The sequence below is a fragment of the Vipera ursinii genome (genome assembly GCF_947247035.1).
Source record: "Vipera ursinii genome assembly, chromosome: 9".
Taxonomy (NCBI): domain Eukaryota; kingdom Metazoa; phylum Chordata; class Lepidosauria; order Squamata; family Viperidae; genus Vipera; species Vipera ursinii.
This window is the reverse complement of record NC_139523.1, coordinates 17,682,365-17,708,656: the sequence shown is the minus strand read 5'-3', so window position 1 is coordinate 17,708,656 and position 26,292 is coordinate 17,682,365. Positions and strand designations below refer to the sequence as shown.

General features: G+C 43.7%; 1 protein-coding gene across 3 annotated transcripts in view; it reads right to left on the bottom strand.

Annotated features, from left to right (window-relative positions):
* FCGBP (Fc gamma binding protein) overlaps positions 1-26,292 on the bottom strand; it is a 63,595-nt gene that overhangs the window by 4,417 nt on the left and 32,886 nt on the right. For all 3 annotated transcript variants that reach the window (XM_083369463.1, XM_083369464.1, XM_083369465.1), the window contains 14 exons: positions 25,122-25,689; positions 24,028-24,614; positions 23,028-23,601; positions 21,441-21,640; positions 19,962-20,103; positions 18,166-18,497; positions 16,871-17,441; positions 15,098-15,666; positions 12,946-13,471; positions 10,243-10,805; positions 6,838-7,396; positions 4,470-4,663; positions 1,973-2,350; positions 149-433 (listed from right to left, as the gene is read on the bottom strand). In XM_083369463.1, the coding sequence (XP_083225589.1) occupies positions 149-433; positions 1,973-2,350; positions 4,470-4,663; positions 6,838-7,396; positions 10,243-10,805; positions 12,946-13,471; positions 15,098-15,666; positions 16,871-17,441; positions 18,166-18,497; positions 19,962-20,103; positions 21,441-21,640; positions 23,028-23,601; positions 24,028-24,614; positions 25,122-25,689 (6,048 nt within the window). The remainder of the gene's footprint in view (positions 1-148; positions 434-1,972; positions 2,351-4,469; positions 4,664-6,837; positions 7,397-10,242; positions 10,806-12,945; positions 13,472-15,097; positions 15,667-16,870; positions 17,442-18,165; positions 18,498-19,961; positions 20,104-21,440; positions 21,641-23,027; positions 23,602-24,027; positions 24,615-25,121; positions 25,690-26,292) is intronic.

Below are 26,292 nucleotides of genomic sequence, written 5' to 3'. Positions count from 1 at the left end.
TCAGCTTCCCAGCTAACTAGCTCAGCATCCTTAACCACTGAGCCATTGTGCCTCCCCTTAATTCAAGCAAAGCCTTATTATTAGTAAACTAGCCTGGGAGACAGGGCGGGAAGAATCCGTAGGGAGGAATAATCAAAAACTCATTTACCAGCGAAGCAAAATCTCTGGCCGTCCAGGACAACAAGAGCTCTGGAAGGTTGCTGACATCCACTCCGCCTGGCCCCTTCAAGTCATCCACCGGTGTGTCGTTGAAGTTTCCACACGCTCCACACATCTTCCCTGCCAAAGCTGGGATGGCAGATACAGCTACTCTGCGATTTGGACCAAATGTTATTTGAACCTGAGGTGTCTGCAGGACAATCACATCACCGGTCAAGTCAAACTTCACTGAGTTTGTGATCTGGAGTGGGACTTTCACCGGCAACCCATTCACCTGGAACACAAGAGCAGAGACCAGCAAAGTTAGATGGAGAGGCAGGGAAAATATCTAGTGGTGCAAAATTCTCCTCCAAAGGCTTAAGTTAAGAATGGAAACTATGCAAGCTTGATGGGATTTTATCTGCAGAACAGGAGCAGGCTACTTGGCAGCTTGTAGTTGGTTTCGGATCATAATTGCTATAATTCTCTATCAACTGCAATGTGTAGCACTAAGGATCTTCTCAAACCCAGGTACCAGTAGAGAAAACAGTGAAAAACAACAACAGAGACCTAATTGTTAAGAGCCATAGATCCGAGTTGGTCAATCTTTGGAAATTAAGTCACCCAGACTCACTTAGTTGAGTTGGCAGCTATAGAAATGGAATGAATAAATAAAATTAAGGGGGCACATTTGGGATTTTTAGCACATGCTACACCAGGGGTGTCAAACCACCAGTTGCATCATACAGAGGCCATGCCCACCCAGCAATGTGAAAAAAGCCACGATATGTCAGGACACATCACGTGACGAGTTTGACACCCATGTGCTACACCACCAAGCCTTGCCTGGTCACCCAACAGTCTCCCTCCACTGCTCATTACATTATGTCCAGGCAAAAGGGAGAACAAGGCATTTAGCTACACCTCCCTATCCTCTTATCCTACTCTATCTACCAGGAACTGTGATGGCACAGTGGTTAGAATGCAATATTGCAGGCAAACTCTGCACAGAGCCAGAAGTTCAATCCTGATGGGGCTCAAGGTTGACTCAGCCTTCCATCCTTCTGAGGTCAGTAAAATGAGGACCCAGATTGTTGGGGGCAATGTGCTGACTCTGTAAACAGTCCAGAGAGTGTTGTAAAGTGCTGTGGGGTGTGTATAAAAGTCTAAGTGGTATTGCTAGTGCTATTTTCTGAACCCAGTACACAAACATTAGAATCATCTTACCTGACCCCCAGACTACGATGATTTCTGTGGTAGCAAACCATCCCCGCCCCTTCCCCACAATGCAATGTGGGTTTGAGTTGCACAGTAGAGAACAACTCGGTTGTGTTTCGAGATAAGGTAAACTGTGATAATGTCTTAGATTACACAACTACCCTTGCAGGAGTCCCCATGAAGGGCTAAAGTACAGGGGATCCTTGACTTACAACAACGGCATTGATAAAAGTAACTTAGGACTGTTTCTCAAACTTATGACCGTTGTAGCATTCCCCCATGGTCACATGATCAAAATTCAGACACTTGGCAACTGACTCATATTTATGACGGCTGCAGTGCCCTAGGATCACGTGATCATCTTTTGCATCCTTCTGACAAGCAAAGTCAATGGGGAAGCCACGTTCACTTCACAACCGTGTTACCAACTTAACAACTGCAGTGATTCACTTAACAGCCGTGATGAGTAAAGTCGTAAAATGAGCAAAACTCACTTGTCCTGCTTAGCAACATAAATTTTGGGTTGAACTGTGGTCATAAGTTGAGGACTACCTAAAACAGGTAATTGTTAGTAGGTCATTAAGAGAGACCCTTCCTTGGTTTGGTTTCCACTTACCCAAACTTCTTTCTGGTCATTCATCGTAATGAATAAATTTTTGAAGAAGATGTACAAGGTGGCCGTGGTCGTTTGGAGAGGCGGACATGACGTGACTCTAACTATGATGCGGAACCAATCGTCGGAGAGGGTGTCACAAAGGGAGGCCAGCTGGTAGGCTCCAGGAGCAACTACATCTCCAGACAGGCCATCGAAGGAAGAGAAATGTTGACCTGGTATCATTATGCAGCGGCCTTCAGTGGGGAAGCAACCATGTTGCCCATCTCTCACTCCGCAAGCTTCACCAGTTTCACAGCCGTAGAGGAGACAGCCCACCTCACCAGGGCCTTGGCACGTGCAGCGCATCTTACAGTCCGGAGTGATGTATGTCTCCCCTTGCTGGGGAAAGAGAAGAAGACACCCCATGAAAACAGCATCCCATTATTTAGAAACTGGAGCTTCATATTCTCCAGCGAGGAGAATATATGCAGACTTCTATCACATGGGTTGAGTTGTTTTTTGTTTTATGAGCTTTTATTATTTTATTTTATTTTTTTAAAAAAGCAAGGATTAGTTTTGTTTTCTACAATTCAAGAAAGAGCATTGCCAAAAGAATAATAAGATTATGAGCAACAATAAATGGAGGGGGGTGAAGTTCAAGATGTTACCAAATTACATGGTTGACATCAACCAGAAGCAATTGCAAACATCAAACACCATCTGCAATATGTAATTTAATAAAAGCGAGGCAATCGGGGCAGCATTATTATTTCGTGCATTACTCAAAATTATGAGTTCAGCCAATTTGGAAAGAGACCGAAAGAAAGAAAAATGAAGATATAACGGCAATGCAGAAAAATCATCAGGGTTGGATATGCAGATGGCTGCAAAGCACCAATGTTTTGGGTTGAATACTCCTATCCAGGGAACTGAATTTTCCATTAAATTTTAAGCAAAACGTACGTGCATCTCTCTCTCTCTCTCTCTCTCTCTCTCTCTCTCTCTCTCTCTCTCTCTCTCTCTCTCTCTCTCTCTCTCTCTCTCTCTCTCTCTCTCTCTCTCTGTGTATGTGTGTGTGTGTGTGTGTGCATGCCACCATTCACACATTTGTAGCTTTTATTCTGCACATGAGGGATGAAAAATGTGCTTCAGGTTGAAAGGCGGCTCTTGAAATCAGAGCAAAAAGACTGAATTCCATTTATGGAGTCCATATACTTTGGCTGTTGTACAGCATGATCACCGCCATCATTCATAAGAGTTGTTTGTGGCTCAGTTCTTTTATTGCTCTGCTATGAAACTGCTCCAAGGGCAATATAACCAGCAGAGTGTGGTATCATTTCCTAAAATAGCAAATTCAGGTGGTGAGTTACGAGAGGAATCAAGCCAAAATGAGTCTGCTGTGGTGGTTACATGCATGGAGAAATTTCAGAGCTGAAAAAGCTTAAGAATGGAATAAAACCCTTGGCCCTTCCCCCAACCCCCATCTGAATGAATAAATGAATGAATAAACAAAGAAAGAAAGAAAGAAATCTGAATTAACTCAAGCATGCTTAGTAGCGAGAGAAGAAGATGGGTTGCCCACCAATCAGTTAACCAAGATGGACAGAGGATTCATTAAATACAGTTTCCTTTCTTAATCCAGATGTGGAAATTTTTAGATTGCTATGTGGTTTAACTCCGGGGACAGTTTAACAAAAGTCAAAGTTGGGTCTTATATTGGTCATACCATGCTGGCCACTATTTGATCTTTTTTTGTTTTTTTAAACTATACCTTCCAGACACTTTTGGCCAGGATTGGGCACAGGATATGGGCAAAAGTGTCCAGTTAGGTCACCGTGGTGTGAAACGATCTTCATCCATTTTGAAAATACATATTGCATGTGCATTTCAAATATCTCACAGGCTGCCACAAAGATGAGAGGGGTCAACCTATTGTCCAAGGCACCTGAAGGCTGGACAAGAAGCAATGGATGGAAACTAATCAAGGAAAGAGCCAACCTTAAGGAGAAGTTAAGGAGAAATTTTGTGACAGTGAAGACAATTAACCAGTGGAACGGCTTGCCTTCAGAAATTGTGGGTGTTCCATCACTGGAGGTTTTCAAAAAGAGACTGGAAAATCATTTATCTGAAATGGTATAGGGCAGGGGTGTCAAACTCGCAACATCACATGACATGTCGTGACATATCGTGACTTTTTTTGCCATTGCCGGCAATGGGGTGGGCACGGTTTTGCTATGATGCATCCAGCCTGCGGGCCGGCAGTTTGACACTCCTGCTTGAGCAGGGGGTTGGACTAGAAGACCTCCAAGGTCCCTTACAGCTCTGTTATTCTGTTATTGCCCATAAAAAAAACAGTCAAAGCTTCAATCACCCCACCATGATTGACACTTTAATATTTTCCACCATATCCCTGGAACTCTCCATTTAAGGACAGTAGTTGATTTCTGGGAGAGAGGGGTAGTCCAAACTTTTTTGTTTTGTTTTGTTTTTGTTTTTTTTAAAAAAAAAGCTTTCTCACCAGGATGAGTCTCCCATCAAACCAGCATCCACACTGTTCTGTGTTCACACAGGCTGCTCCGTTTGCCCATGTTCCCACGTTGCAGACGCAGCCTTCGACGCACGGATCCACGCACACGAGATTTCCTGCACAGGTTCTCTTGCAGTTCCGCACACAAGGCTCATAATGGGTGCCAGGCAGGCAGTTCAGAGCAGCTGTGGAGTAAAGTTCAATTATATGAGGAAGCTAGTAGAAGGGACTTGAGACCTGAAGCCTTTTTTTCTATGGAGAGTTAGTGTTAGGGTCAGAGCAGAAACCAAAAATGAGGAATGAATTTTTCCAGCTAACATCTCGTAATTTACTGTGGCATGCCATCAGCATTATCATCATTTTAATACGTCTTAATTTATTGTTTTAATACGTCTTAATTTATTGTTTATTTAATCGTTTTTAACTTTTGTATCCTGTTTTTGTATTTATTGCCCTGTACACCGCCCTGAGTCCTTCGGGAGAAGGGCGGTATAAAAATATAATAATAATAAATCATCATCATCATCATCCAACTATATAGGCTTCTCGTTCCTTATTTTCTTCCAGAATCCCACTTAGGAGACATTAGAGTACGTGCCTTTTGGACAGTTCCATAATAGCAATAGCACTTAGACTTATATACCGCTTCATACTGCTTTACAGCCCTCTCTAAGCTGTTTACAGAGTCAGTCTATTATGGCCCCCAACAATCTGGGTCCTCATTTTACCGACCTCGGAAGGATGGAAGGCTGAGCCAACCTTGAGCCGGTCAGGATCGAACTGCCAAACTGCAGTCAGCCGGCAGTCAGCAGCAATAGCCTGCAGTGCTGCACTCTAACCACTGCGCCACCACAGCTCTTGGAGAAAATAATGCCTGCTTAGTGCAAATCAATATTTTTAAACTTGGCAACTTGAAGATGGACTTCCAAGCAGCATGACTGGTTGGGGAATCTTGGGAGTGGAAGTCCGCACATCCTCAAGTTGCCACAGTTCAGAAACACTGACCTAAATGTTGACACCGTTCGTGCAGAATGAATTGTTTGATCATTTCCTTGTAGTCTCCCTCTGCATACTTTACATACTGTAGCTAACTTTAGTTTGTTGAATAAGCCCTAGAATCATCCACCAACCATGACTTACATGCCGTAATAGTTCAATTCGCCATCCATAGTAGTAGGGTTCCCGTGGCAGGTAAGACCAGTGTGAACTTACCATGGTCCAGAAAAGAAAGTGTCCTTTTGTTTTGGGTATGCAGTCCTAAAACAGCAACTTAAAATATGGCTATGCCTATTTTAAGAACTTTAAAGCGCAGGTATACATGTACCTGTGTGTCCAAGCTTAGGACTGTGGCATGCAGAGTTGTCTCTTTATGCTTGGATGGATAGGATCATTACCTCCCCCCAAGGAAATTAGCCTGACAAAAGGTCTCTCTTTGGTATGAGCAGAAGCTGCCCTTTGGAAGCTATTAGCGAAATGCTTCTGGAGAGCCGTTTGCAGCATTGCAAGCTGCTTTTTACACTTTTCCCCATAATCTCACAGCTAGTTATAGAGAGTCAGTTTGGTGCAGTATTTAACACATAAGGCTAGAAACCAGGAGACTGTGAATTTCAGTTTTGCCTTCAGCACAAAGCCAGCGAGATGACCTTGGGCCAGTCATACCTTCCCAGCCCCGAGAAGCAGGCAATGGGAAGCCACTTCTGAAAAACCCTCCCAAGAAAACTGCAGGGCTTCGTCAGGCAGCTGCCAGAAGTCAGCACTGATCTGAAGGCACACACAAACACACCCAGGCATACTGGTTTGCTTCTTCACATGTTTTATGGCCATTTCTCAGCCCTGGGATCCACAGATGGCTCTCAGATTTCCCCCACACAAACACACACACACACACACTTTTTATTATCCCCACTCCACTCTCTCAAACCACCTTGCCAAATTTCAGCGATCAACTACCAGGAAATGGAGGTTAAAAAGTCCTCTCTTTGTAGCAAAACAAAAAAAAAACACCCCAATATTAGCATGGTATACAAAACCTCTACAATCACTGGAACCATAGTCTCATCTATTCAATGACATCACCATGTTTTAAAAGAGGGGGCCACCTCTCTACCTCCATTTTACAGCTCTCCAAGGCTGGTTACTGTATTGACTCATTTACTGGACTTAGGCCAAATAAAATCATGAATAAATCAATGGGGAGGGTTCCTATTACATGCTAAGCCTTTTTTTAAAAAAAAATCCTACTAAGTTGGAAAGTACTAGATTATCATGCTGGGCAAACGAAGCCTCTGGCTCTTTAGCAGATTGGATTAAACATTAGGGGTAGGTAAGCACCACATGAAAACCCTCCATCTTGACTTACAGCAATGGGTAAAAGGTCTCCATTCATCAATGGTGGCCCCAGCCACTTGACAAGCTGTTGCATAGGCCTGCAAACTTTGGCAGAGAGATTCTGTCGCTCCATAACTGGAACACATCCTGGCCACACAGTACTTTAAGAAGGGCTCTGGGTTCACGATGGCATGACATCTACTGAATGGACCTGGAGCCACTTGGATCAAGCCACAGTACTCGTTGCCTTGGAATGCTGCTTCAAGACTGCTGTCACAAGGAGAGCATTTATCCTTGCAGCCTTCCAAGCATTGGCCACCTTCAATTTTCCAAAAGTTTGCAAACTCAATCAAATCCTGGGCTGGCCTCCCACTGGGCAAGATGAATTCGTCATTCTTGTCCTTGTTGAAGTTGCCACAAAGCCCTTTCAGGAGGCCCTGGTAGGTACCAGGTACAGATACTGCCACCAAATCGTTGTGGTCGTAATAAACCCGCAGACCGTAATTGCTACGAACTAGCACAGCTTTTCCCTCTTGTCTCACCGAGACATCTCCAAAGTCAGCTGGCAAGCGAAGACGCTCTCCGTTGACCTGGGCAACAAGATGCAAGAAACAAGACTGAGTCCAGTGTATATATTTGCATTATGTCTCTATTCAGGGTAGAGTTGGTGTGATTGGATAGAGCTAAGAATTTACCAGCCAGATGCCCTTCCAGATGCCTATTGCAGAGTTTGCAGCAGATATTTTTTTCTTTGCGCCCAAGCAGGGAAACATCTGTCTGTACCTAGGATTAAACTCTGAATCTTCCATGTGGAAGGTGAGCATCTTCACCACTAGGCCACCACACCACTGGAATGAATGAACTACAGGTAATCCTCAACATACAGCCACAACGGAGCCCCAAAGTTCAGTTGCTAAATGAGAAACTTGTTAAGTGGCTTTAGCCCCATTTTACAACCTTTATTACTTCTTACTTGTTAAGTGAATCACTGCAACCTGGTTTGTTAAGTGAATCTGGTTTCCCCACTGACCTTGCTTGTCAGAAGGTTGCAAACTTATAAACTTCCTGACAGTTAGAATAATTAACCAGCGGAACAACCTGCCTCCAGAAGCGGTGAATGCTCCAACATTGGAAGTTTTTAAGAAGAGACTAAACAGCCATTTTTCTGAAATGGTATAGGGCTTCCTGCCTAAGCAGGGGGTTGGACTAGATGGCCTCCAAGGTCCCTTCCAACTTATTATTATTATTATTATTATTATTATTATTATTATTATTGTTGTTGTTGTTGTTGTTGTTGTTGTTATTTGCATAGTCAGCCAGATGTTCAGACTGGATTTGGCATTTTTGTCTACCTATCGAGTCCTTACCAAGGACCTGCGATAGGCAGATGTGGATGTTTGATGGTATTACAGATATTGTCACAAAATAGAAGCAGTTCCTAGTAAGGCCGCCTTTTGCAATTGACTAATGGCGAATTTGTCAATGTCAATGGTGTTCAAGTGGTGGTCCAGTTGTTTTGGGATTGCACCCAAGGCACCTATTGCTATTGGCACCACCCTTGCTTACCTTTGCCACAGTCTTTCTATTTCTATCTGTAGATCTCCGTATTTTGTTATCTATTTGTTCTATCTATTGTTCTATTTGTAGGTCTTTGTATTATTATTATTATTATTATTATTATTATTATTATTATTATTATTATTATTCATGACCGCTCATCCTTTTTTCCTTTAGGGGTCAAGCCAACATGGGTAAAACAAATCTGCATTTAGAATAAAGATGTGCTAACTTCTGAAAGGTGTGTGGAGTGCTTTGCTTGAAAGAAAGTTTGCACAAAGTACCCACTGAAAGACACTTTGTGATACAATGTGCTATTCCCCCCTCCCTCCCACGCACATGCTCCTAAAATGGGAGGCACGTTGGCAGGTCACTTTGCTCCAGATTGTTCCAAGGACTCATCCAGCATGCCAGGAGCCAGAAGAAGTCCCAGAAGCACAAGAAGCAGCTTGTTGAAGCGAATGCAACCATCTCCACAACAAGGAGCTCAATGTCTCCATGAGAAGCACCTTGTTGAGGTAAAGGATGGCAGGGTTAATCTACAGTATGTCAAGCACCCAGTTAGAAAGAGATAGAGGAGTTTGTTTTTATAAGATAAATAATAATAATAATAAGTTGGAAGGGACCTTGGAGGTCATCTAGTCCAACCCCCTGCTCAGGCAGGAAACCCTATACCATTTCAGACAAATGGCTGGCCAGTCTCTTCTTAAAAACTTCCAGTGTTGGAGCATTCACCGCTTCTGGAGGCAGGTTGCTCCACTGGTTAGTTGTTCTAACTGTCAGGAAGTTTCTCCTTAGTTCTAGGTTGCTTCTCTCCTTGACTAGTTTCCATCCGTTGCTTGTTGTCCTGACTTCAGGTGCTTTGGAGAAGAGCTTGACTCCCTCTTCTTTGTGGCAGCCCCTGAGATATTGGAACACTGCTATCATGTCACCCTCACCCTTCTCTTCATTAAACTACACATACCCAATTCCAGCAACCGTTCCCTATATGTTTTAGCCTCCAGTCCCCCAATCATCTTTGTTGCTCTTCTCTGTACTCTTTCTAGAGTCTCGACATCTTTTTTACATCGTGGTGACCAAAACTGGATGCAGTATTCCAGGTGTGGCCTTACCAAGGCATTGTAAAGTGGTATTAGTACTTCACGTGATCTTGATTCTATCCCTCTGTTAATGCAGCCTAGCACTGTGTTGGCTTTTTTAGCAGCTGCAGCACACGGCTGGCTCATATTTAAGTGATTGTCCACTAGGACTCCGAGATCTCTCTCACAGTTGCTACTATTGAGCAAGGTACCACCTATACTATACCTCTGCATTTGATTTTTCCTGCCTAAATGTAGAACCTTACTTTTTTCACCGTTGAATTTCATTTTGTTAGATAGTGCCCAGTGTTAGAGTCTGTCCAGATCCTCCTGTATCTTAAGCCTATCTTCTGGAGTATTGGCTATTTCTGTCGTCTGCAAATTTGATGAGTTCCCCAAGTTATCCAAGTTTGTTTCATTCCATAAAAACCCTATGGGAGAAATCATCTGGGATCCTTCCTCCCCACGATCAGGAAAATCGATGGGGACCCATTTTGGGTTTTGTCGATTTGATAGATATGTTGTTATGAGAAATGGCTAGTATATATTATTAGTTGTTTGTTATTACATTATTCTACTGAGGCAAAAAACGGGTCAAAATCAGTGATTTTGCCTTTCCTTTCGCCCCTTTCCGTACACTTTTTCCATCTTTACCTTCTCCTCCCCTCTTTCCCCACTGTTTTCATTTTTTTCTTTGTATTTCTGTATTTTTTACTTTGATAAACTAATTAAAAAAATTGAACCTCAAAGGAAGATTGACTGGGGTCCTTTCCTGTATATTTGGCACGGAAAAGACTCACCAGAATTTCCCAGGCCTTGAGTCTTCGAAGAACTCCATCATAGCCAGAAACCTGGATCTTGACTTCCTCGATGCCGTTAGTTCCAGCTGACAGGACGATGGAGAATTTGTGCCGCTCGTCACTTTGGGCAAGTATGTAGGAGCAAAGAGCGGGCAGCAAATATTGCACACCATCAAAGGTGACATAATTCCAGCCATCCAGGACATAACAGGTGCCCGGTTCTCTGGGGAAACAAACTGGGACATCGTTCACCACTTTGCAGAAGTCCTCATCGTAGCAGAAGTCGTCACACTGAACCGTTCCATCTTCCATACATCGGCAGCGTTTCCGGCAGAAAACATTGGAGAAGAATTCCTCTCCTTTTTTGTAGAAGACGCCCTCAAATTCACAGACACATTCCCAGAGTGGGACACACTGGCTCCCGCTCAAGATGAACCCCGGATTACAGATGCAACCTTCACCACAAGGTGCCTTGCACATCAGGGGAAGCTGTGGGTTTTCACAGGTAGCAGCGCAACGGGTCCCACAAAGTTCATACTGAGAGTTAACTGGGCAGGGTTGAGCTAGATCAGGAAAAATAAGGAGATGATCAAGCAAAGGATCAGAGCGTTTGAGCAAACTATGCTGTCCACAGCGGAACTGAACAGATAGTCCTCAACCTATGACAGGGGTGTCAAACTCAATTTCATTGAGGGCCGCATCAGCATTGCGGTTGCCCTCAGGGGGCCGGGTGGGTGTGGCCTGGGTGGGCGTGGCCTACTGGGTGGGCGTGGCTAGAGTGCGTATGGCCTACTGGGTGGGCGTGGCCAGCTCTACATCATTGGCATCAAGGGTGCCTATGGGGGCCTGGGCAGGAGTGGGACAGATCTGAGGGTCTCTGGCAGGAGGAGGGTCTCTGGGCCAGGGCCAAGGCAGTGGGGGCCGTTCCCTCACTGTTTCCAGGATGGCTTCGTGGGCCACATGAAACCACTTCACGGGCCGGATTTGGCCCCCGGGCCTTGTCTTTGACATGTCTGACCTATGACCACAACTGAGCCCAAAATTTCTGTCGCTGAGCAAAACATTTGTGAATTGAACTTTGCCCCATTTTAGGAGCTTTCTTGACATGGTTGTTAAGTGGATCACTGCACTTCTTAAATTAGTGCCACGGTTGTTAAGTGAATCTGGCTTCCCCATTGACTCTGCTTGTGGGAAGGTCTCAAAAGCGGATCTCCTGACACACACCCCTCCCCCGGGACGCTGCAACCCTCATAAACATGAGTCAGTTGTCGAGCATAGGAATTTTGATCACGTAACCATGGGGATGCTGCAGTGGCTGGTAAGGGTGAAAAATGGTCATATTTACTGGTCAAAATTACTTTTTTTCAGCGCCGTTGTAACCTTGAACAGTCACTACATGGACTGTTATAAGTTCAAGGACTACCTATATTAGGTGAACCTAGTCCTTACAACCAATGTCCCTCGGGAGAAGGGCGGTTTATAAAAACAAACAAACAAATAAATAAACAAATAAATAAATGTCAACAGCAAAAGTTTAAATGGATTATGCTCAACGGGCACAGAGAAATGAAGCTGAAATATTCTTCATTTTGTGACAAGGAATTCAATGTGAAGTCTGGAAACTACAGCCCTATGCAGCTCCTGGATCAACATTTAATCCAGCATAGATGAGGTGGTTAGATTAAAAAGAGAGAAGACTCTTCCATCAAGCACTATGGGAGAGATTAATGTTGGCAGAAGATTAATTAATCATATTCATTGCCTCTGTGAGATAGTTTTGTATTATAATTTCTCATAAATACGTTTAAAGAACAAGAAGATCACCTGCAGCTTTAGCCACTCAGCTTGCAGTTTACTGATGAACAGAAATATTACAAAAATAGTCTTTGGCATAACTGTAGTTATCATAACCTCTAGGTCAGGTGATCAGCATAGATAGCAGCTCCAATCCAATTCAGCTGAAATACCCGAGTTGCATTAACTATTGAAATTTCTCAAGGCACTTTAGCTCAACAGCAGTAACTGTGAGAGGCATCTTGGAGTCCTAGTGGACAATCATTTAAATTTGAGCCAGCGGTGTGCAGAGAAATAGATTACACAAAGAGTTAATACCACTTTATCACACTTTAGTAAGACCATGCTTGGAATTTTGCATCCACTTTTGGTCGCCATGATATAAAAAAGATGTTGAGATTCTAGAAAGATTGGAGAGAAGAGCAACAAAGATGATTAAGGGACTAGACTAGAGGCTAAAACATAGGAAGAACGGTTGCTGGAATTGGGTAGGTCTAGTTTAACGAAGAGAAGGACGAGGGGTGACATGATAGCAGTGTTCCAATATCTCAGGGGCTGCCACAAAGAAGAGGGAGCCGAGCTATTCTCCAAAGCGCCTGAAGGCAGGACAAGAAAAAATGGATGGAAACCAATCAAGGAGAGAAGCAGCCTAGAACTAAGAAATTTCCTGACAGTTAGAACAATTAATCAACGGAACAACTTGCCTCCAGAAGTGGTGGATGCTCCAACACTGGAAGTTTTTAAGAAGAGACTGGACAACCAATTGTCTGAAATGGTAATAGGGTTTCCTGTCTGAGCCGGGGGTTGGACTAGAAGACCTCCAAGGTCCCTTCCAACTCTGTTATTCAGTTGCTCTCTTTGACTCACCTCCTTCAGCCAAACCCTCTAATGCTTCGAGTTGAAACTTACGGCAGAAGCTTTCAGTCCTCCAATTCTTCAAAGGGAAACTTCTGGATTGACAGGCAGCTACATAAGAAGTAATAACGTCACACCAAACGTTCTTCTGTCCCTGAACTTCACAGGTCTTTCTGACACACTCATCAAAGAAGGGTGCAGGTGGAATGGCCCCATAACAGGAAGCGAAGGGTCCATCGGGCCAGCTCAACAACCCACAGAATGAATCTGTTTGGTATCTTTCTAGTTCAGCGGATGAGCAGGGAGGACAATTTGGGGAACAGCCTGGAGAGCAGCTTACAAACCAATTTTCCCCGTATTCTTGCAATGTGTCATCAGCAAGGTTTCCATTGGCGTTTCCACACATCCCGCTCAGTTGTCCTGCATAGTTCACGGGCACAGTTGTTTCAATGTTCAGGTTTCCCCTGATGAATCTGACCACTATGTCAAAATCCGTCATGATGACAAATTGGACCTCGTCAGAATTAACCTTAATATTCTCCTCATAGTTGAAAGGCAGATTTACCGGGTTGCCATCCACCTGAATAAAAGAGAGAATTTAATTTTGTTTCTCTTCAAATTAAACTAAACAAAACCCCAATTTCCCAGCTATTGTAGTGCTGGAAAAAAAAGAAATGTTTGGAAATAGAATCTAAACCAGGGGGTCTTCAAACTTGGCCCTTTTATGACTTGTGGACTTCAACTCCCAGAATTCCTCAGCCAGGCACGCTGGCTGAGGAATTCTGGGAGTTGAAGTCCACAAATCATAAAAGGGCCAAGTTTGAAGAGCCCTAATCTAAACAAAGAAAGGTATGTAGGAAGCAGGAGATACAGGTATTTGAATGTTGACCTTTAAGATTTTCTGCTTTCCCCAGAATGAATTAGATCGGGGTCAGCAACCTGAAACAGTGGAAGAGCCACTCGGAACCGGTTCCCTCAGAAAAGGAAAAACTGGGAGCCGCAAAAATTGTGTGCGCATGCGCGTACATGCACACATGCGCAGAACAGGGTTTGACTGAAGAGTGGAGCCAAAGCGAGATATTTATTTATTTTATTTATTTTAATTCCATTTATATCCCGCCCTTCTCCGAAGACTCGGGGCGGCTTACAAGCTTAGCAGTAGCCTTCATTCTATGTATATGCCTGCTTATTAGGGCTTTCACACACACACCCCAAGCGGCATTATTACAAAGTCAGCTTAATTGCCCCCAACAATCTGGGTCCTACCCTGCATATTTGAATTGATTGGTTGAACTTTTTTAGTCCCACTTTTTTTTTTGGACTACACATAGCAGAAGACTGGGAGCCGCAGGAGATGGCTCCGGAGCCATGGATTGCAGACCTGTGAACTAGATTAATCAATGTAATTCAGTCTACGAAATACAGAGTAAATTACACAGGTTGAAAAATCCAGCCTTTCTTGCTACAGAACCAGAACACTTTTAAACTTAAGATTGCATATATTTCTAAACAACGCTTAAACACACACTGCCATTAAATATGGGTAGATATGTAATTGCCTGAAGATCACATGTGCCTCCTCAGATTAAGTGTTGTAGTCCCCAGTGGGCCCGTTAGGATCATATTGCTGAAATTCAATTCTATAAAATAGTAATTTTCAGCAACATAATATATGACCCATTTGTAAAGAATGAAACCCCAAATAAGCATGTTAATATTCTGGGAGGATCAATAAACCACTTTTCCGTTATTAAAAAAAACCAACTACACTCAAACCCCAGTATAAAATATCAGCTGTGCCTATCTGGCAATATAATCATATCATAAGCCATGCTAACCCAAGCCAAAAAATTATAATAATAGTAATAATTAACACCTACTGCAAAATTTGCAAACCCTACAAGGGCAGTAAATGTTATGTTTAATAAGTATTTTAAAATTTTACCCTGCCCTTTTTTTTATCGACAGTCAATCTGATTACTGAATTAACCACTTTTCCTAGTTCTATGCGATATGTTGATCTGGAAATTAACCCAATAGTCTGGTTTCACAGAAAGCCCGAATGGAAACATTAAATCGGAAACCCCCCCCCCAAAAAAGACAACACTATCCAAAGTTAAAACAAACCTAGATTAGCATGTCATGCAAATGCAGAAGTTAGATCTTAAATTGGCCTGGTTCAACATATTGAGTGAAAAAGTCTTACCTGCACTTGATCGTTATGTACAGTAATGTTTTTTCCATACACTTTTAATGTAACCGCACGGCCTTCAGGAGCTGGGCTGTTTTGAGCTGAGAGGTCAAACGGTGTGAGACCAAGCTTTGGAAGGATGACTTTAGACAATTGGTAGACGCACTTGCCCTCAAACCTATAGTTGTGCCCGTCAAAGGTGATGTATTCATAGTTTCCCGTGGAGATGCAGGTAGAAGAGCTAGCGTAGCATCCGCGGATTCCATTGACCACTTTGCACTGCTGCCCAGTTTGGCAGGAAGCTGGGGTGCACACCACAACACCAAACCTGGAATCACACTTACAGCGCAAAGCGCAGTCCTTGTCCCAGAATTCTTCATCTGGCTTGTAGTAGACGCCATTGTGAGAGCAACCACAGCTTTCTATGGGCACACATTTGTCAATGCTAAGGACGTAGCCCTCGTTACACTGGCAGGTTTCCACACATTCCAGTGTGCAAACCACGGGTGAGTTGAGGGAGGAACAAGTCGCTGGACATCTACTTCCACAAGACACATGGTGGCTATTTTCAGGACAAGGGACAGCTGTGAAAGGAAGTGAAAGGAAGTAAGTATGATTTTCTCATTGTCTAAATTCCACGTAGCCAACCACCTTTTCTATACATGTTCCACACTTTGGACAGTTATCTTCATGAGTCTCTATGCTCTTCTACATTGATACATACCCACCTGTGCCCCTGAAACCTAAGATTTCCTGCTTCAGAAAGCAAGGCCGCCAACTATTGATCTCCTCAGCCTTGTTAAGACCTCCTATTTAAGAAGATACAGTAGTCCTTGACTTACAATACTTCATTTAGTGACCGTTCAAATTGAAAAAAGTGACTTGTGACCATTTTTCACATGACTGTTGCAGCATCCCCATGGTCATGGGATCAAAATTCAGATGCTTGGCAACTGACTCATATTTATGGCGGTTTCAGTGTCCTGGGGGGGGGTGTCATGTGATTCCCTTTTGCAAACTTCTGACAAGCCAAGTCAAGGGGGAAGCCAGATTCACTTAACAATTGCAGTGTTTCCCTTAACAACTGTGGCAAGAAGTGTTGTAAAATGGGGGCAAACTCGCTTAACAAATGCCTCACTTAACAACAAAAATATTGGGCTCCGTTGTCATCATTTTTTTTTTATTATTACATTTATATCCCGCCCTTCTCCGAAGACTCAGGGCGGCTTACAAGCTTACAAGCTTAGCAGTAGCCTTCATTCTATGTATATGCCTGCTTATACACCAAGCGGCATTATTACAAAGTCAGCTTAATTGCCCCCAACAATCTGGGTCCTCATTTTACCTACCTTGGAAGGATGGAAGGCTGAGTCAACCTTGAGCCTGGTGGGACTCGAACCTGCACTAATTGCAGGCAGCTGGTGTTACTTAAGGAGGCATTAGCCCACTGCTCCACCAAGGCTCTATAATTAAGTCATTAAGTCGAGAACTGCCCATATTCCTTCCAGAAGGAGAACAAAAGTTGCTTAAATGTGTTATCCACCATTTGTCTGAAATGGTATATGGTTTCCTGCTTGAGCAGGGGGCTGGACTAGAAGACCTTCAAGGTCCCTTCCAACTCTGCTATGTTATTTATTTATTTAACTCAATTTGATTTTTTAAAAAAATATATATATTTTGGTTTTTGCTCCTCACTCACATCATGTTGGTCTTGAACTAGCTTTCATTGTTGTTCATATGGATATTAAGCTAGAACACTGTACAGACGACCAAATGTTCAGCACTTACGGCAATTGATGGGGGTTCTCCAATCCCCAACCCGGCGGCCTTTCTGATGACACGCTTGAGCATAAGAGTTCACAGCTTGGCACAGAACGGCATGGTCTCCTCCATTCATACAAACATCCAAAGCACAGTTGTCTAAGATAATGTTAGGATCTAAAACAGCGTGACAATCCTGGAAGGGTCCGTTTGAGACAGAGACGATCCCACAATAGCTATCTGTTTTGTATTTTGCGAGCTGTTGCGGGTCACATACGGGGCAGTCTCCTTTGCACTCATGGAAACAAAGTGGATCCCCGTCCTCCACTGTCCAGGAAGTAGCCCAGCTGATCACATCGGGCAACAGAAAACCAAGGGGGCTCCTTAGGTCATCCCCTGGCAGCTGGTTGAAGTTCCCACAAAGTCCCTGGGTGTTTCCATAATAGCTGCTAGACAGGTGGAGGTCTACTTGCCAATTCCAGTCAAAGGTCGTCAGTAGGCCAAAGTCGGTCTGCACATTGGCAAGGTTGCCACTTGAGAAGATCCGGATTTGACCTCCCAGAAGGGTTACTGGCAGGTTGAAGATCACACCGTTAACCTGTGTCGGAAAGATTGGAAAAGAAATTTGCAAATAACTGTGCTTTGGGGAAGCAAGAAGAGAGAGACAGATCAATCTGAGTTGGATTTTCCCATCAGCAAAGCAAGGAAGGACAGACTGCAAGAGAGAAACGCCATCTAGATACAGCCCTCCATTACTCCCTCCTGAAGTGAAAAGCACTATAGTTCTTACATTTCTGTTGCTAAGTGAGACCCTTGTTAAGTGAACTCTGCCCCAATTTAGGACCTTTCTTGCCACAGTTCTATGAATCACTGCACTTCTTAAATTACGTAGTACCACAGTTGTTAAGTGGATCTGGCTTGATTTTGTTTGTCAGAAGGTTGCAAAAGGGAATCACATGACCCCTGGACACTGCAGCTGTCGTAGATATGAGTCAGTTTCCCAGCATCTGAATTTTGATCGCTGGACCATGGGGATGCTGCAACGGCCGTTAAGCGCGGAAAACGGTCATAAGTCATTTTTTCCCAGTGCCATTGTAAATTTGAATGGTTACTAAATGAGCTATTGTAAGTCAAGGACTATCTGTACTTTAAAATGACAGTGAAAAAGCTGGAAACATTTTCCTCCTATCAATTTGATTGAGAACTGCCCAGAGGTGGCTAAAAGATGGCTAGCTACTGTATATAAATGTTTTAAATAAATAAGGTAGGGGCAGAAGTATAAAGTGAATTTTCAACATAGCAATTGATAAAACTGCTCTTACCCAGACTCTGCCATTTTCTTGTTTATAGATGGTTATCTCTTGCTCATACACACGGATGTGGACATGTCGCACGTAAGAGACAGCTTTGTTACCCCTTCGGTTTTCATTCTTTATCACCACTGAGAAGGGTACAAGGCTTTGATCGATGCCGGTTGACTGACTGAGCACATAGGAACAAGTGCCTTGGAAGTCATAGCTGTAGCCATCAAAGGTATGAAAATGTGGGTCCCCCCAGCACCAACAGTGTCCCTGATAGTCCGGGACACAAACAGCCTGTCCATCCTTGACCTTACATGTCTCTTTGGGACGGCAAGTCTTAACTTTGCAAGGATCTGGGGGGGGAAAAAAGACAGAACATAGAATCATAGATCTGAAAGGGCCCAGAGGTCTTCTAGTCCAAGGAAGAGACCTTATACAGTCAAATGGCTGTCCAGTCTACTTTTGAAAACTTCCAGTGATTGAGCACTTACAACTCTGCTAGGCAAACTATTCCATAGTTTAACTGTTCTTGCTGTCAGAAAATTTCTCCTAGGGTGGCTCTCTGTTTAACAAGGTTTCACCCATTACTTCTGGTGCTTTGGGGAATATGTTAATGCCCTCTTCTCTGTGATAGCCCTTCAAGTACGGGAAGACAGTTATCATGTTCCCCCCCCCAGACACACACACAACATTCTTCTCTTTGATAGGCTGCAAAAAGTAGAAACTAAGTCTAGAAGAGGATCAGTATGTCTTGAAATGTATATATCTGCAGCTGGGATAATCCTGTGGTTGTCCTCACACAACATGCTTAATCTGATTTCAAAGATAGCCCGTTTTCTAGGTGGCAGAATATACTGAAGCATAAAATAGCCTGGGTTCAAATAACCAAGACTTGCACCCAGGTGAAACCACACACACACACAAATCTACCACAGATTAAAACTAACCAGGTTTAGCAAGTTGAGCAAATATAGCCATTACGTTGGTTAGTGACTTGGTTAAGCATGTTGAACAAATGTAGATTAAGTAGATTAGACCTATGTATAAAATCCTCCCAGGTATATAAATGCTCAGAAAGGCATTCTGGGAAATAGAATCAGTGTCCCTCCCACAGTAGAATGTCTGTGGAGATTCTCAGTCATCTGGGTCGTAATTATTCCAAAGGTGCCTTTTCACGAGGTAACAGGACTTTCTTGTTTTTCCTTTGAAGACGTTTCGCTTCTTATCCAAGAAGCTTCTTCAGCTATGACTGGATGGTGGACTTATACTGCTTGCAGACAGCTTGTCATTTGCATTCTTCTAGAGAGTCGTTGAGGCCACCTGGAGGTTTATCATCAGGGTCACCTGTGTAGTGCAAATGGGTGTGGAGCCTTCTTGGAACTGCTGAAAGGACTGTGTTGTAGGCTGGAGATAGATGACGTCGTATCCCTCCCCCTCTGTTGAGAGAGGGCTGTTCAGTTTTGACACAGATGGCCTCTTTGAGATCCCTCTTTCAAAAAGAATGCAAATGACCATTCCCCTCCATCCAGTCAGAGCTGAAGAAACTTCTTGGATGAGAAGCGAAACGTCTTCAAAGAAAAACAAGGAATCCAGTTGCCTCGTGAAAAAGCCCTTTTGGGACTCCCATAGTAGCTACTGAAATTGAAACACATGCATTTCACACAACACCTACATGCAGCTTTAATCTATGCCCACAGGATCATTGTCCAGCATGGCTGAACTACTGGTTACTCTCAAGACACCCTGATGGATATAAAATCATATCCTTCTTTCTCCATCCATCAAGTGCTGACAACTGAGCTGGCATCATCCATTACCTATGTTCTGGCACTGCATAATCCCATCCTTCACCACACAGGCTTCACTGGCCGTGCAAGCATGGTCTTCGCAGAAGAATCCTCCAGCTGGACTGCAGACACACTTCTCCTTGCAATTGTTTTGCAAGATGGGCACGTTAGGCTGAATGTTAGGAAAAACAACCACAGGTAAGAGAGAAGGATCCCAAATCACATATATATATATATTTTTAACAATCGTATTGGGAGAAAGTTATCTACAGCGAGGCAAATCTCCTTCAGGAGCCAGGTTCATGTACTTCTGCAATGCTTCCACCAGCTTTGTGGAAGGAACGAAACTTATTTAGAAAATGCCTTGCAGCTACATGGAAGGCTCCTAGAGTAGAAGATCCTCATTGGTTCCTGGAAATGCTAATTGTCTTGAAACTGTAATTCCTTACTGGGTTGAGGGAGAGGAATGGAATCCTAGATATGTCTTAGATACGTATTAAGAATCCATAGAGGGATGGGATTAGAACTCAGAACATAGAATTGGAAGGGACCTTAGAGGTCTTCTAATTCAAACCGCCGCTTGAGCAGGCAGATTTATATCATTTCAGACAAGTGGCTGTCCTTTCTCTTCTTAAAGGCCTCTAGACTGGATGGGATTGGATCTAAGCAATTAGGGCCACTTGTTTCATGATCTTCCAGGGCTTTATGAAATGTTATCATACTGAGTTTTTCATTCCACTGCATTAATTTACAATGGAGCCATTCATAAAAGGACAGCAATCACTGAAGACACTTTGAATGGTTTGCTTTTGCTGTGAGGTTCTTTTGTACCATCTAAAACAATAGAGCAATTTACCAGTTCCTGGATTAATTCATCCATCTGACCATCGCACAGCGAGTGACAACATCAAGAGATTAATAAAACACCCTGCAGGGAACAGGAACTGACTAATTAAGGAGTACAGCCATCCTCCTATAAAACTGAGCTGCACTTAACACGAAAGCTATTATAAGCAGTTAACAAATGAAATTAGTTTCTGATTACAAGCACAGTAACAGTCTAGCAAAGATAGGCTACCAATGCATCAGATTGGGGTGGATGGGAGGGAAACCTCCAAAAATTGGTCTCAAAAATAAATAAATAAATAAATAAATAAATAAATAAATAAATAAATAAATAAATAAATAAATAAATAAATAAATAAATAAATAAATGAATAAATAAATAAATAGATAGATAGATAGAGAAAGAAAGAAAGAAAGAAAGAAAGAAAGAAAGAAAGAAAGAAAGAAAGAAAGAAAGAAAGAAAGAAAGAAAGAAAGAAAGAAAGAAAGAAAGAAAGAAAGACTCAGGGCCTGCAGCAAATTAACAATGTCATCTTGACTCCAGCTGAAAAAGTAAATAACAAACATGATAATGCTAGATTAAATGTTTAATACCGATGTGATTTTCGCAGGCTAATCCAAGAAACAAACTGAGGTCCACCACTGCCTTCCTTTTCAACCTACCGGATAGTATGTGTTGTCTTCAAAGCAGCCACACTCATCCATGGAGAGGCATTTGAGGCCGTCCCAGAAGAAGCCGTCATCACACTGACAACCTTCAACACAAGTCTTTGGGCATTCAAGGTGATCCGTAAGCCCAGCACAGGTGACTTCACAGATATTAGAACACATCTTATATTGGCTATTGGCTGGACAGGTTATCGCTGCAGAAGGACAGGCAAGAGGAACTAATCAGCTAAAGCAATGTTTCTCAACCTCAGCAACTTTAAGGTGTGTGGGAGAAGTCTCCAGCAGGCAGGAGTTGCCAAGGGAGAGCTGAAGTGCAACAAGTAGTAGGTGGCAACAGTTAGTATTGCTTGTATTTTCTTACAAACATCTAGGGCAGGGGTCTTCAACCTTGGCAACTTTAAGACTTGTGGACTTCAACTCCCAGAATTCCTTAGCCAGCAACAGACACATTAGGGGCTTATTTTACAGTTAGGGCTTATATTTGGGGAAATACGGTACTAAATGCGTCTGGCTGGCTAACAATCTTAATTGGGGATTGTTTTGGAGGTGGGGCTTATATTACCAGCATTCTGAAAAATCATGCTAGGGCTTATTTTCCGGTTGGGTCTTATTTTCAGGGAAACACAGATAGGAATGGACAGAAGGTGCCCTGGGCTGGACACCCCAAGCTGGCTTCCTCCTCTATCTTCTTTACATTTACCACAATGATTATTGTAGAGATAGTAAAGGTAAAGGTAAAGGTTCCCCCGCACATGCGTGCTAGTCGTTTCCAACTCTAGGGGCCGGTGCTCATCTCCGTTTCAAAGCCGAAGAGCCAGCGCTTGTCCAAGGACGTCTCCATGGTCAGGTGGCCGGCATGACTAGACGCCAAAGGCTCACGGAACACTGTTACCTTCCCACCGGAGTGGTCCCTATTTTTCTACTTGCATTTTTACGTGCTTTTGAGCTGCTAGGTTGGCAGAAGCTGGGATGAGTGACAGGCACTCACTCTGTTATGCGGCACTCAAGATTCGACCCGCCAAACTGCCGACCTTCTGATCAACAAGCTCAGCGTCCTAACCCAGTGAGCCACCGCGTCTCTTGTAGAGATAGTAGGCAGCAATATTTCCTATTTGGGAATGCAAGGTGTGATACCAGCCAAAGCAATGAACTTTCTTGGGCTGTGGCCAAGTGAAAAGAAAGGAGTGTTAAGTGCTGATCACCTTCCAATTATCTACTTAATTCTCTTTCTCTCTTCGGGGTTCTTAATTAAGGCTGTGCGAAGCATCAATGATTCTATTTATAGCCAAGGTGGTCAAATCATCATTTGAACTGAATCTTCACACCAAATCTTCTAACCATTCAATGCAGCAAACAGAATTGGGCACCTCTGAAGATTTGATGGATTTTTTTTTATCTATGTGCGCATGTACTTTGTCAGATCAACTCTTCAGATTGCACTGATTTTTTAATTTTGCATCAACTTTTGGAACCAAATTACAGAATCCTAGCTGGTTCACACAGCCCCTTAGTCTTTATATCAGGGACATCCCGCTTTTCCATCTGCATTCCAATGAGTAATGCTTCTTGATCGCTACTCACAACAGAAATCTGGTCTCCTCCAAGGCTGGATGGTAACCTTGGCTTCGTGGCAGGCTGCCACATAGCTCTGGATGCTACGACACAAGATTTGATTGTCCCCACCACCGATGCACAAATCGAGGACACAATGGTTTAGGTAGGAAGTGGGATCCACAACACCATGGCAAGAGGTGAAAGGCCCATCAGAAGCTGTGAGGAGACCACAGAAGGAGCGTTGCTTAAAAAATTCTATCTTTGCCTCTGTGCATATTGGACAATTCTTCCCGGAGCACCCATCCGAGCAGGGGATTCCAGGGGTCGGGATTTTCCAGGCAGCAGTAAACACAAACACATCTGAGGTCACCGTGCCATCTGGTAGCTGAAGGTCATCTTTTGGCTGTCCATTGTAGTTTCCACATAAGCCACCCAGCTGACCCTGGTAGTTGTTGGGAACAGTGATTCTCACATGGTAGAAGAGATCAAAGGTCAGCGTGAAACCAAAGGAACCCTCGATCCTCTGATATAAGCCGTGCTGGTAGATTCGGAGTTTTCCATCCAAAAGGTTTATAGGGAGGCGATGGAGTCTACCATTTACCTGTCAGAATAAAATAATATCTTCCTGAAAAACTGTAATGAGGAGGAGGAGGAGGAGATTTTTTTTTCATTTCCCTTGACCAGGGGGATGTGAAAGTAGAAGCAGTCCTAGAAATGGAAGACTAAGTGATGATTTTGCTCCAGTTTGGGGAGAGGTAAGAGTTGGTTAGCTGGTTGAGGGTCGGTGCTGTCTCTGGTTGGCTCTGTAATTTGGAAAAGCACCTTTGGGGACCTGGATATTTGAAAATCACCATCTACATTTTGAGACCTTTCATTCAGATGGAGCGGGACACTGGACACTTACTGTCATCACTGTAATTGCATCTACTATTATTCTACATGGGATGGATTTTCTCCAGTGGAGCGAGGAGACCACCACCATCACTACTCCACATGCACATCCAGTGAACAGGGTTAAGAAACTCACCTGGACATATCCCCATTTGTCTTTCAACAGAGAAAGCACTAAGTCGGAGACCTCCACCGTGACCACCTTGGGCACTGCGATGTTGCCATTCCCCGAGGCCTCATTCTGTACCACTACAGTGAAAGGGTCCAGGTTCACATTCTTTGTGGTCAGCTTGCTTAGGATATAGGAGCAGGTGCCCTGGAAGTCATAGGGCAGCCCATCAAAAGTAAGATAGAGACCTCCAACAAGAGAACAAGTGGCACTTCCAGTTGGGTAGCATTTCTGGTGTCCATCTTGTAGTTGGCATTGTTCGTTGGGACCACAAGGGGTGTCTTGACACGCCACGCTCCCACCAGCCTGGCAGACGCAACGTTCTTGGCAACTTGGATAGAAAACTTCAGAAACGGGATAGTACCGCCCTTGATGGAGGCAGCCACACTTCGCCAAAGGTACACAAGCATCGTTACTCCGAACAAAGCCCTCATTGCAGGCACAATTCTCTTGACACTTGGTGGGGCAAGGGGTTGGGAAATAAAGGCTGCTACATGCCTGGTCACATTCTTTAGCACACAGTTCATAGTGGCTATTGGCAGAACAACGCGGAGCTGAAAAGGGAAACAGAATGGATGAGCTATTCTCCAAAGCCCCTGAAGGCAGGACAAGAAGCAACAGATGGAAACTAATCAAGGAGAGAAGCAACCTAGAACTAAGGAGAAATTTCTTGAAAGTGAGAACAATTAACCTGTGGAACAACCTGCCTCCAGAAGTTGTGGGTGCTCCAATATTGGAGGTTTTTAAGAAAAGACTGGACAGCCACTTGTCTGAAATAGTATAGGGTCTCCTGCTTGAGCTGGGGGCTGGACTAGAAGACCTCCAAGGTGCCTTCTAGCTCTATTCTGATTGATTGAAAGATAAGCTGTCCTAGTACAATTGCAACCTTCTGATGACTAAAGTGCTTGGATTATTTGAAAGCTAAACCTGAAGCATCGCTGCCATTTCTTCTCTTATCTACACTGACTCCTCTCTCTGCGTCTGGTGTTCCCGATCCTACTAGAAATGGACTTGTCTTCTTCCCCAAGTCAGAACCCCCAGTTTACATCCCAGACACTCACGGCAAAAAGTTGAAGTTCTCCAGGGGTAGATGGTGATGCCAGCAGCTTGACAGGCCTTCGCATAATTGGCAACCGCTGCACAGACAAAGGCATAGCGTCCCTTGAGGAAGCAGGAGTCATAAATGCAGTCCTGAAAGGAGGCTTCTTGGTCCACGTGGCCATGGCATTCTCTGAAAGGCCCATTTGCGGCTACGATGAGTCCACAATCCTGTCCGGAAGCCCGCTGCTGATTTGCTAAGACGTCAACCCCTGGGCAGGTGGGATCGATGATCTTTTTGCAGCTGGGGTCATATGCCATTGTGCCTTTAGCACCAAACACGGGGATTTGGGGAACAAGGATCCCTCCAGGCACGAGAGCATCATCCGCACGTTGGTTGTTGAAATTCCCACATAGGCCACAGAGTGTATTTCTATATGTGCTGGGTACAGTGACCGTGACTTGGTGGTCCCAGTTAAAGCTGACCGAGAGACCAAAGTCTGCTTCAACCACCCCACTTGAGCCTCTCCGATAGATCTTGACTCTTTTTCCAACAGTGTTATAAGGCAGGAAGGTCAATATACCCCCAACCTATGAAGGAGAAATAGGATGCTTCCGTTAAGCAAATGAAAAGAAGCAATGGTGGGGGGGGGACCCAAAACCCAATCATATCCAAGCTACCTCTCATTTCTTCAGTCCATCTCAGGGTCTGCCTACCTGAGACCAATAGCAGAAATAGGGAACTTTTTTTTTGACCAGATATCATAAAATGTTTGACATTATTCTACAGTAGTTGAAGGAGACAATGGTTGGAGCAAAAACTAGGTGAGATCATGGGACTGATTTTTTTCCCCATTGTTAAATGCCAGGAACATCTGGAGATCCAGACCATTGAAAGGGGTATAAAGATCTATTGTAAGCCTGAGCTCTCTGCAAGAATCTGAACTACTAACAGCCAAGGAGAATTAGCAGGCAATAAGAGGAGAAGGAATTCAAGTTGGGCTGGACATAGATCTCTTCTGGGCATGAAGGGACTCATGATTGATGATTGATCCCTCCCTCCATCTCAGCCTGGTCATCTCCTACAGGCACATCTTTATGTACATCTGTGCACATTAATGTATGTATGTTTGCCTCTATTGCCTGGCAATGGGGCCTTCAAAAAAAGGACATGGAATCTCCTTGTAGCCAGTC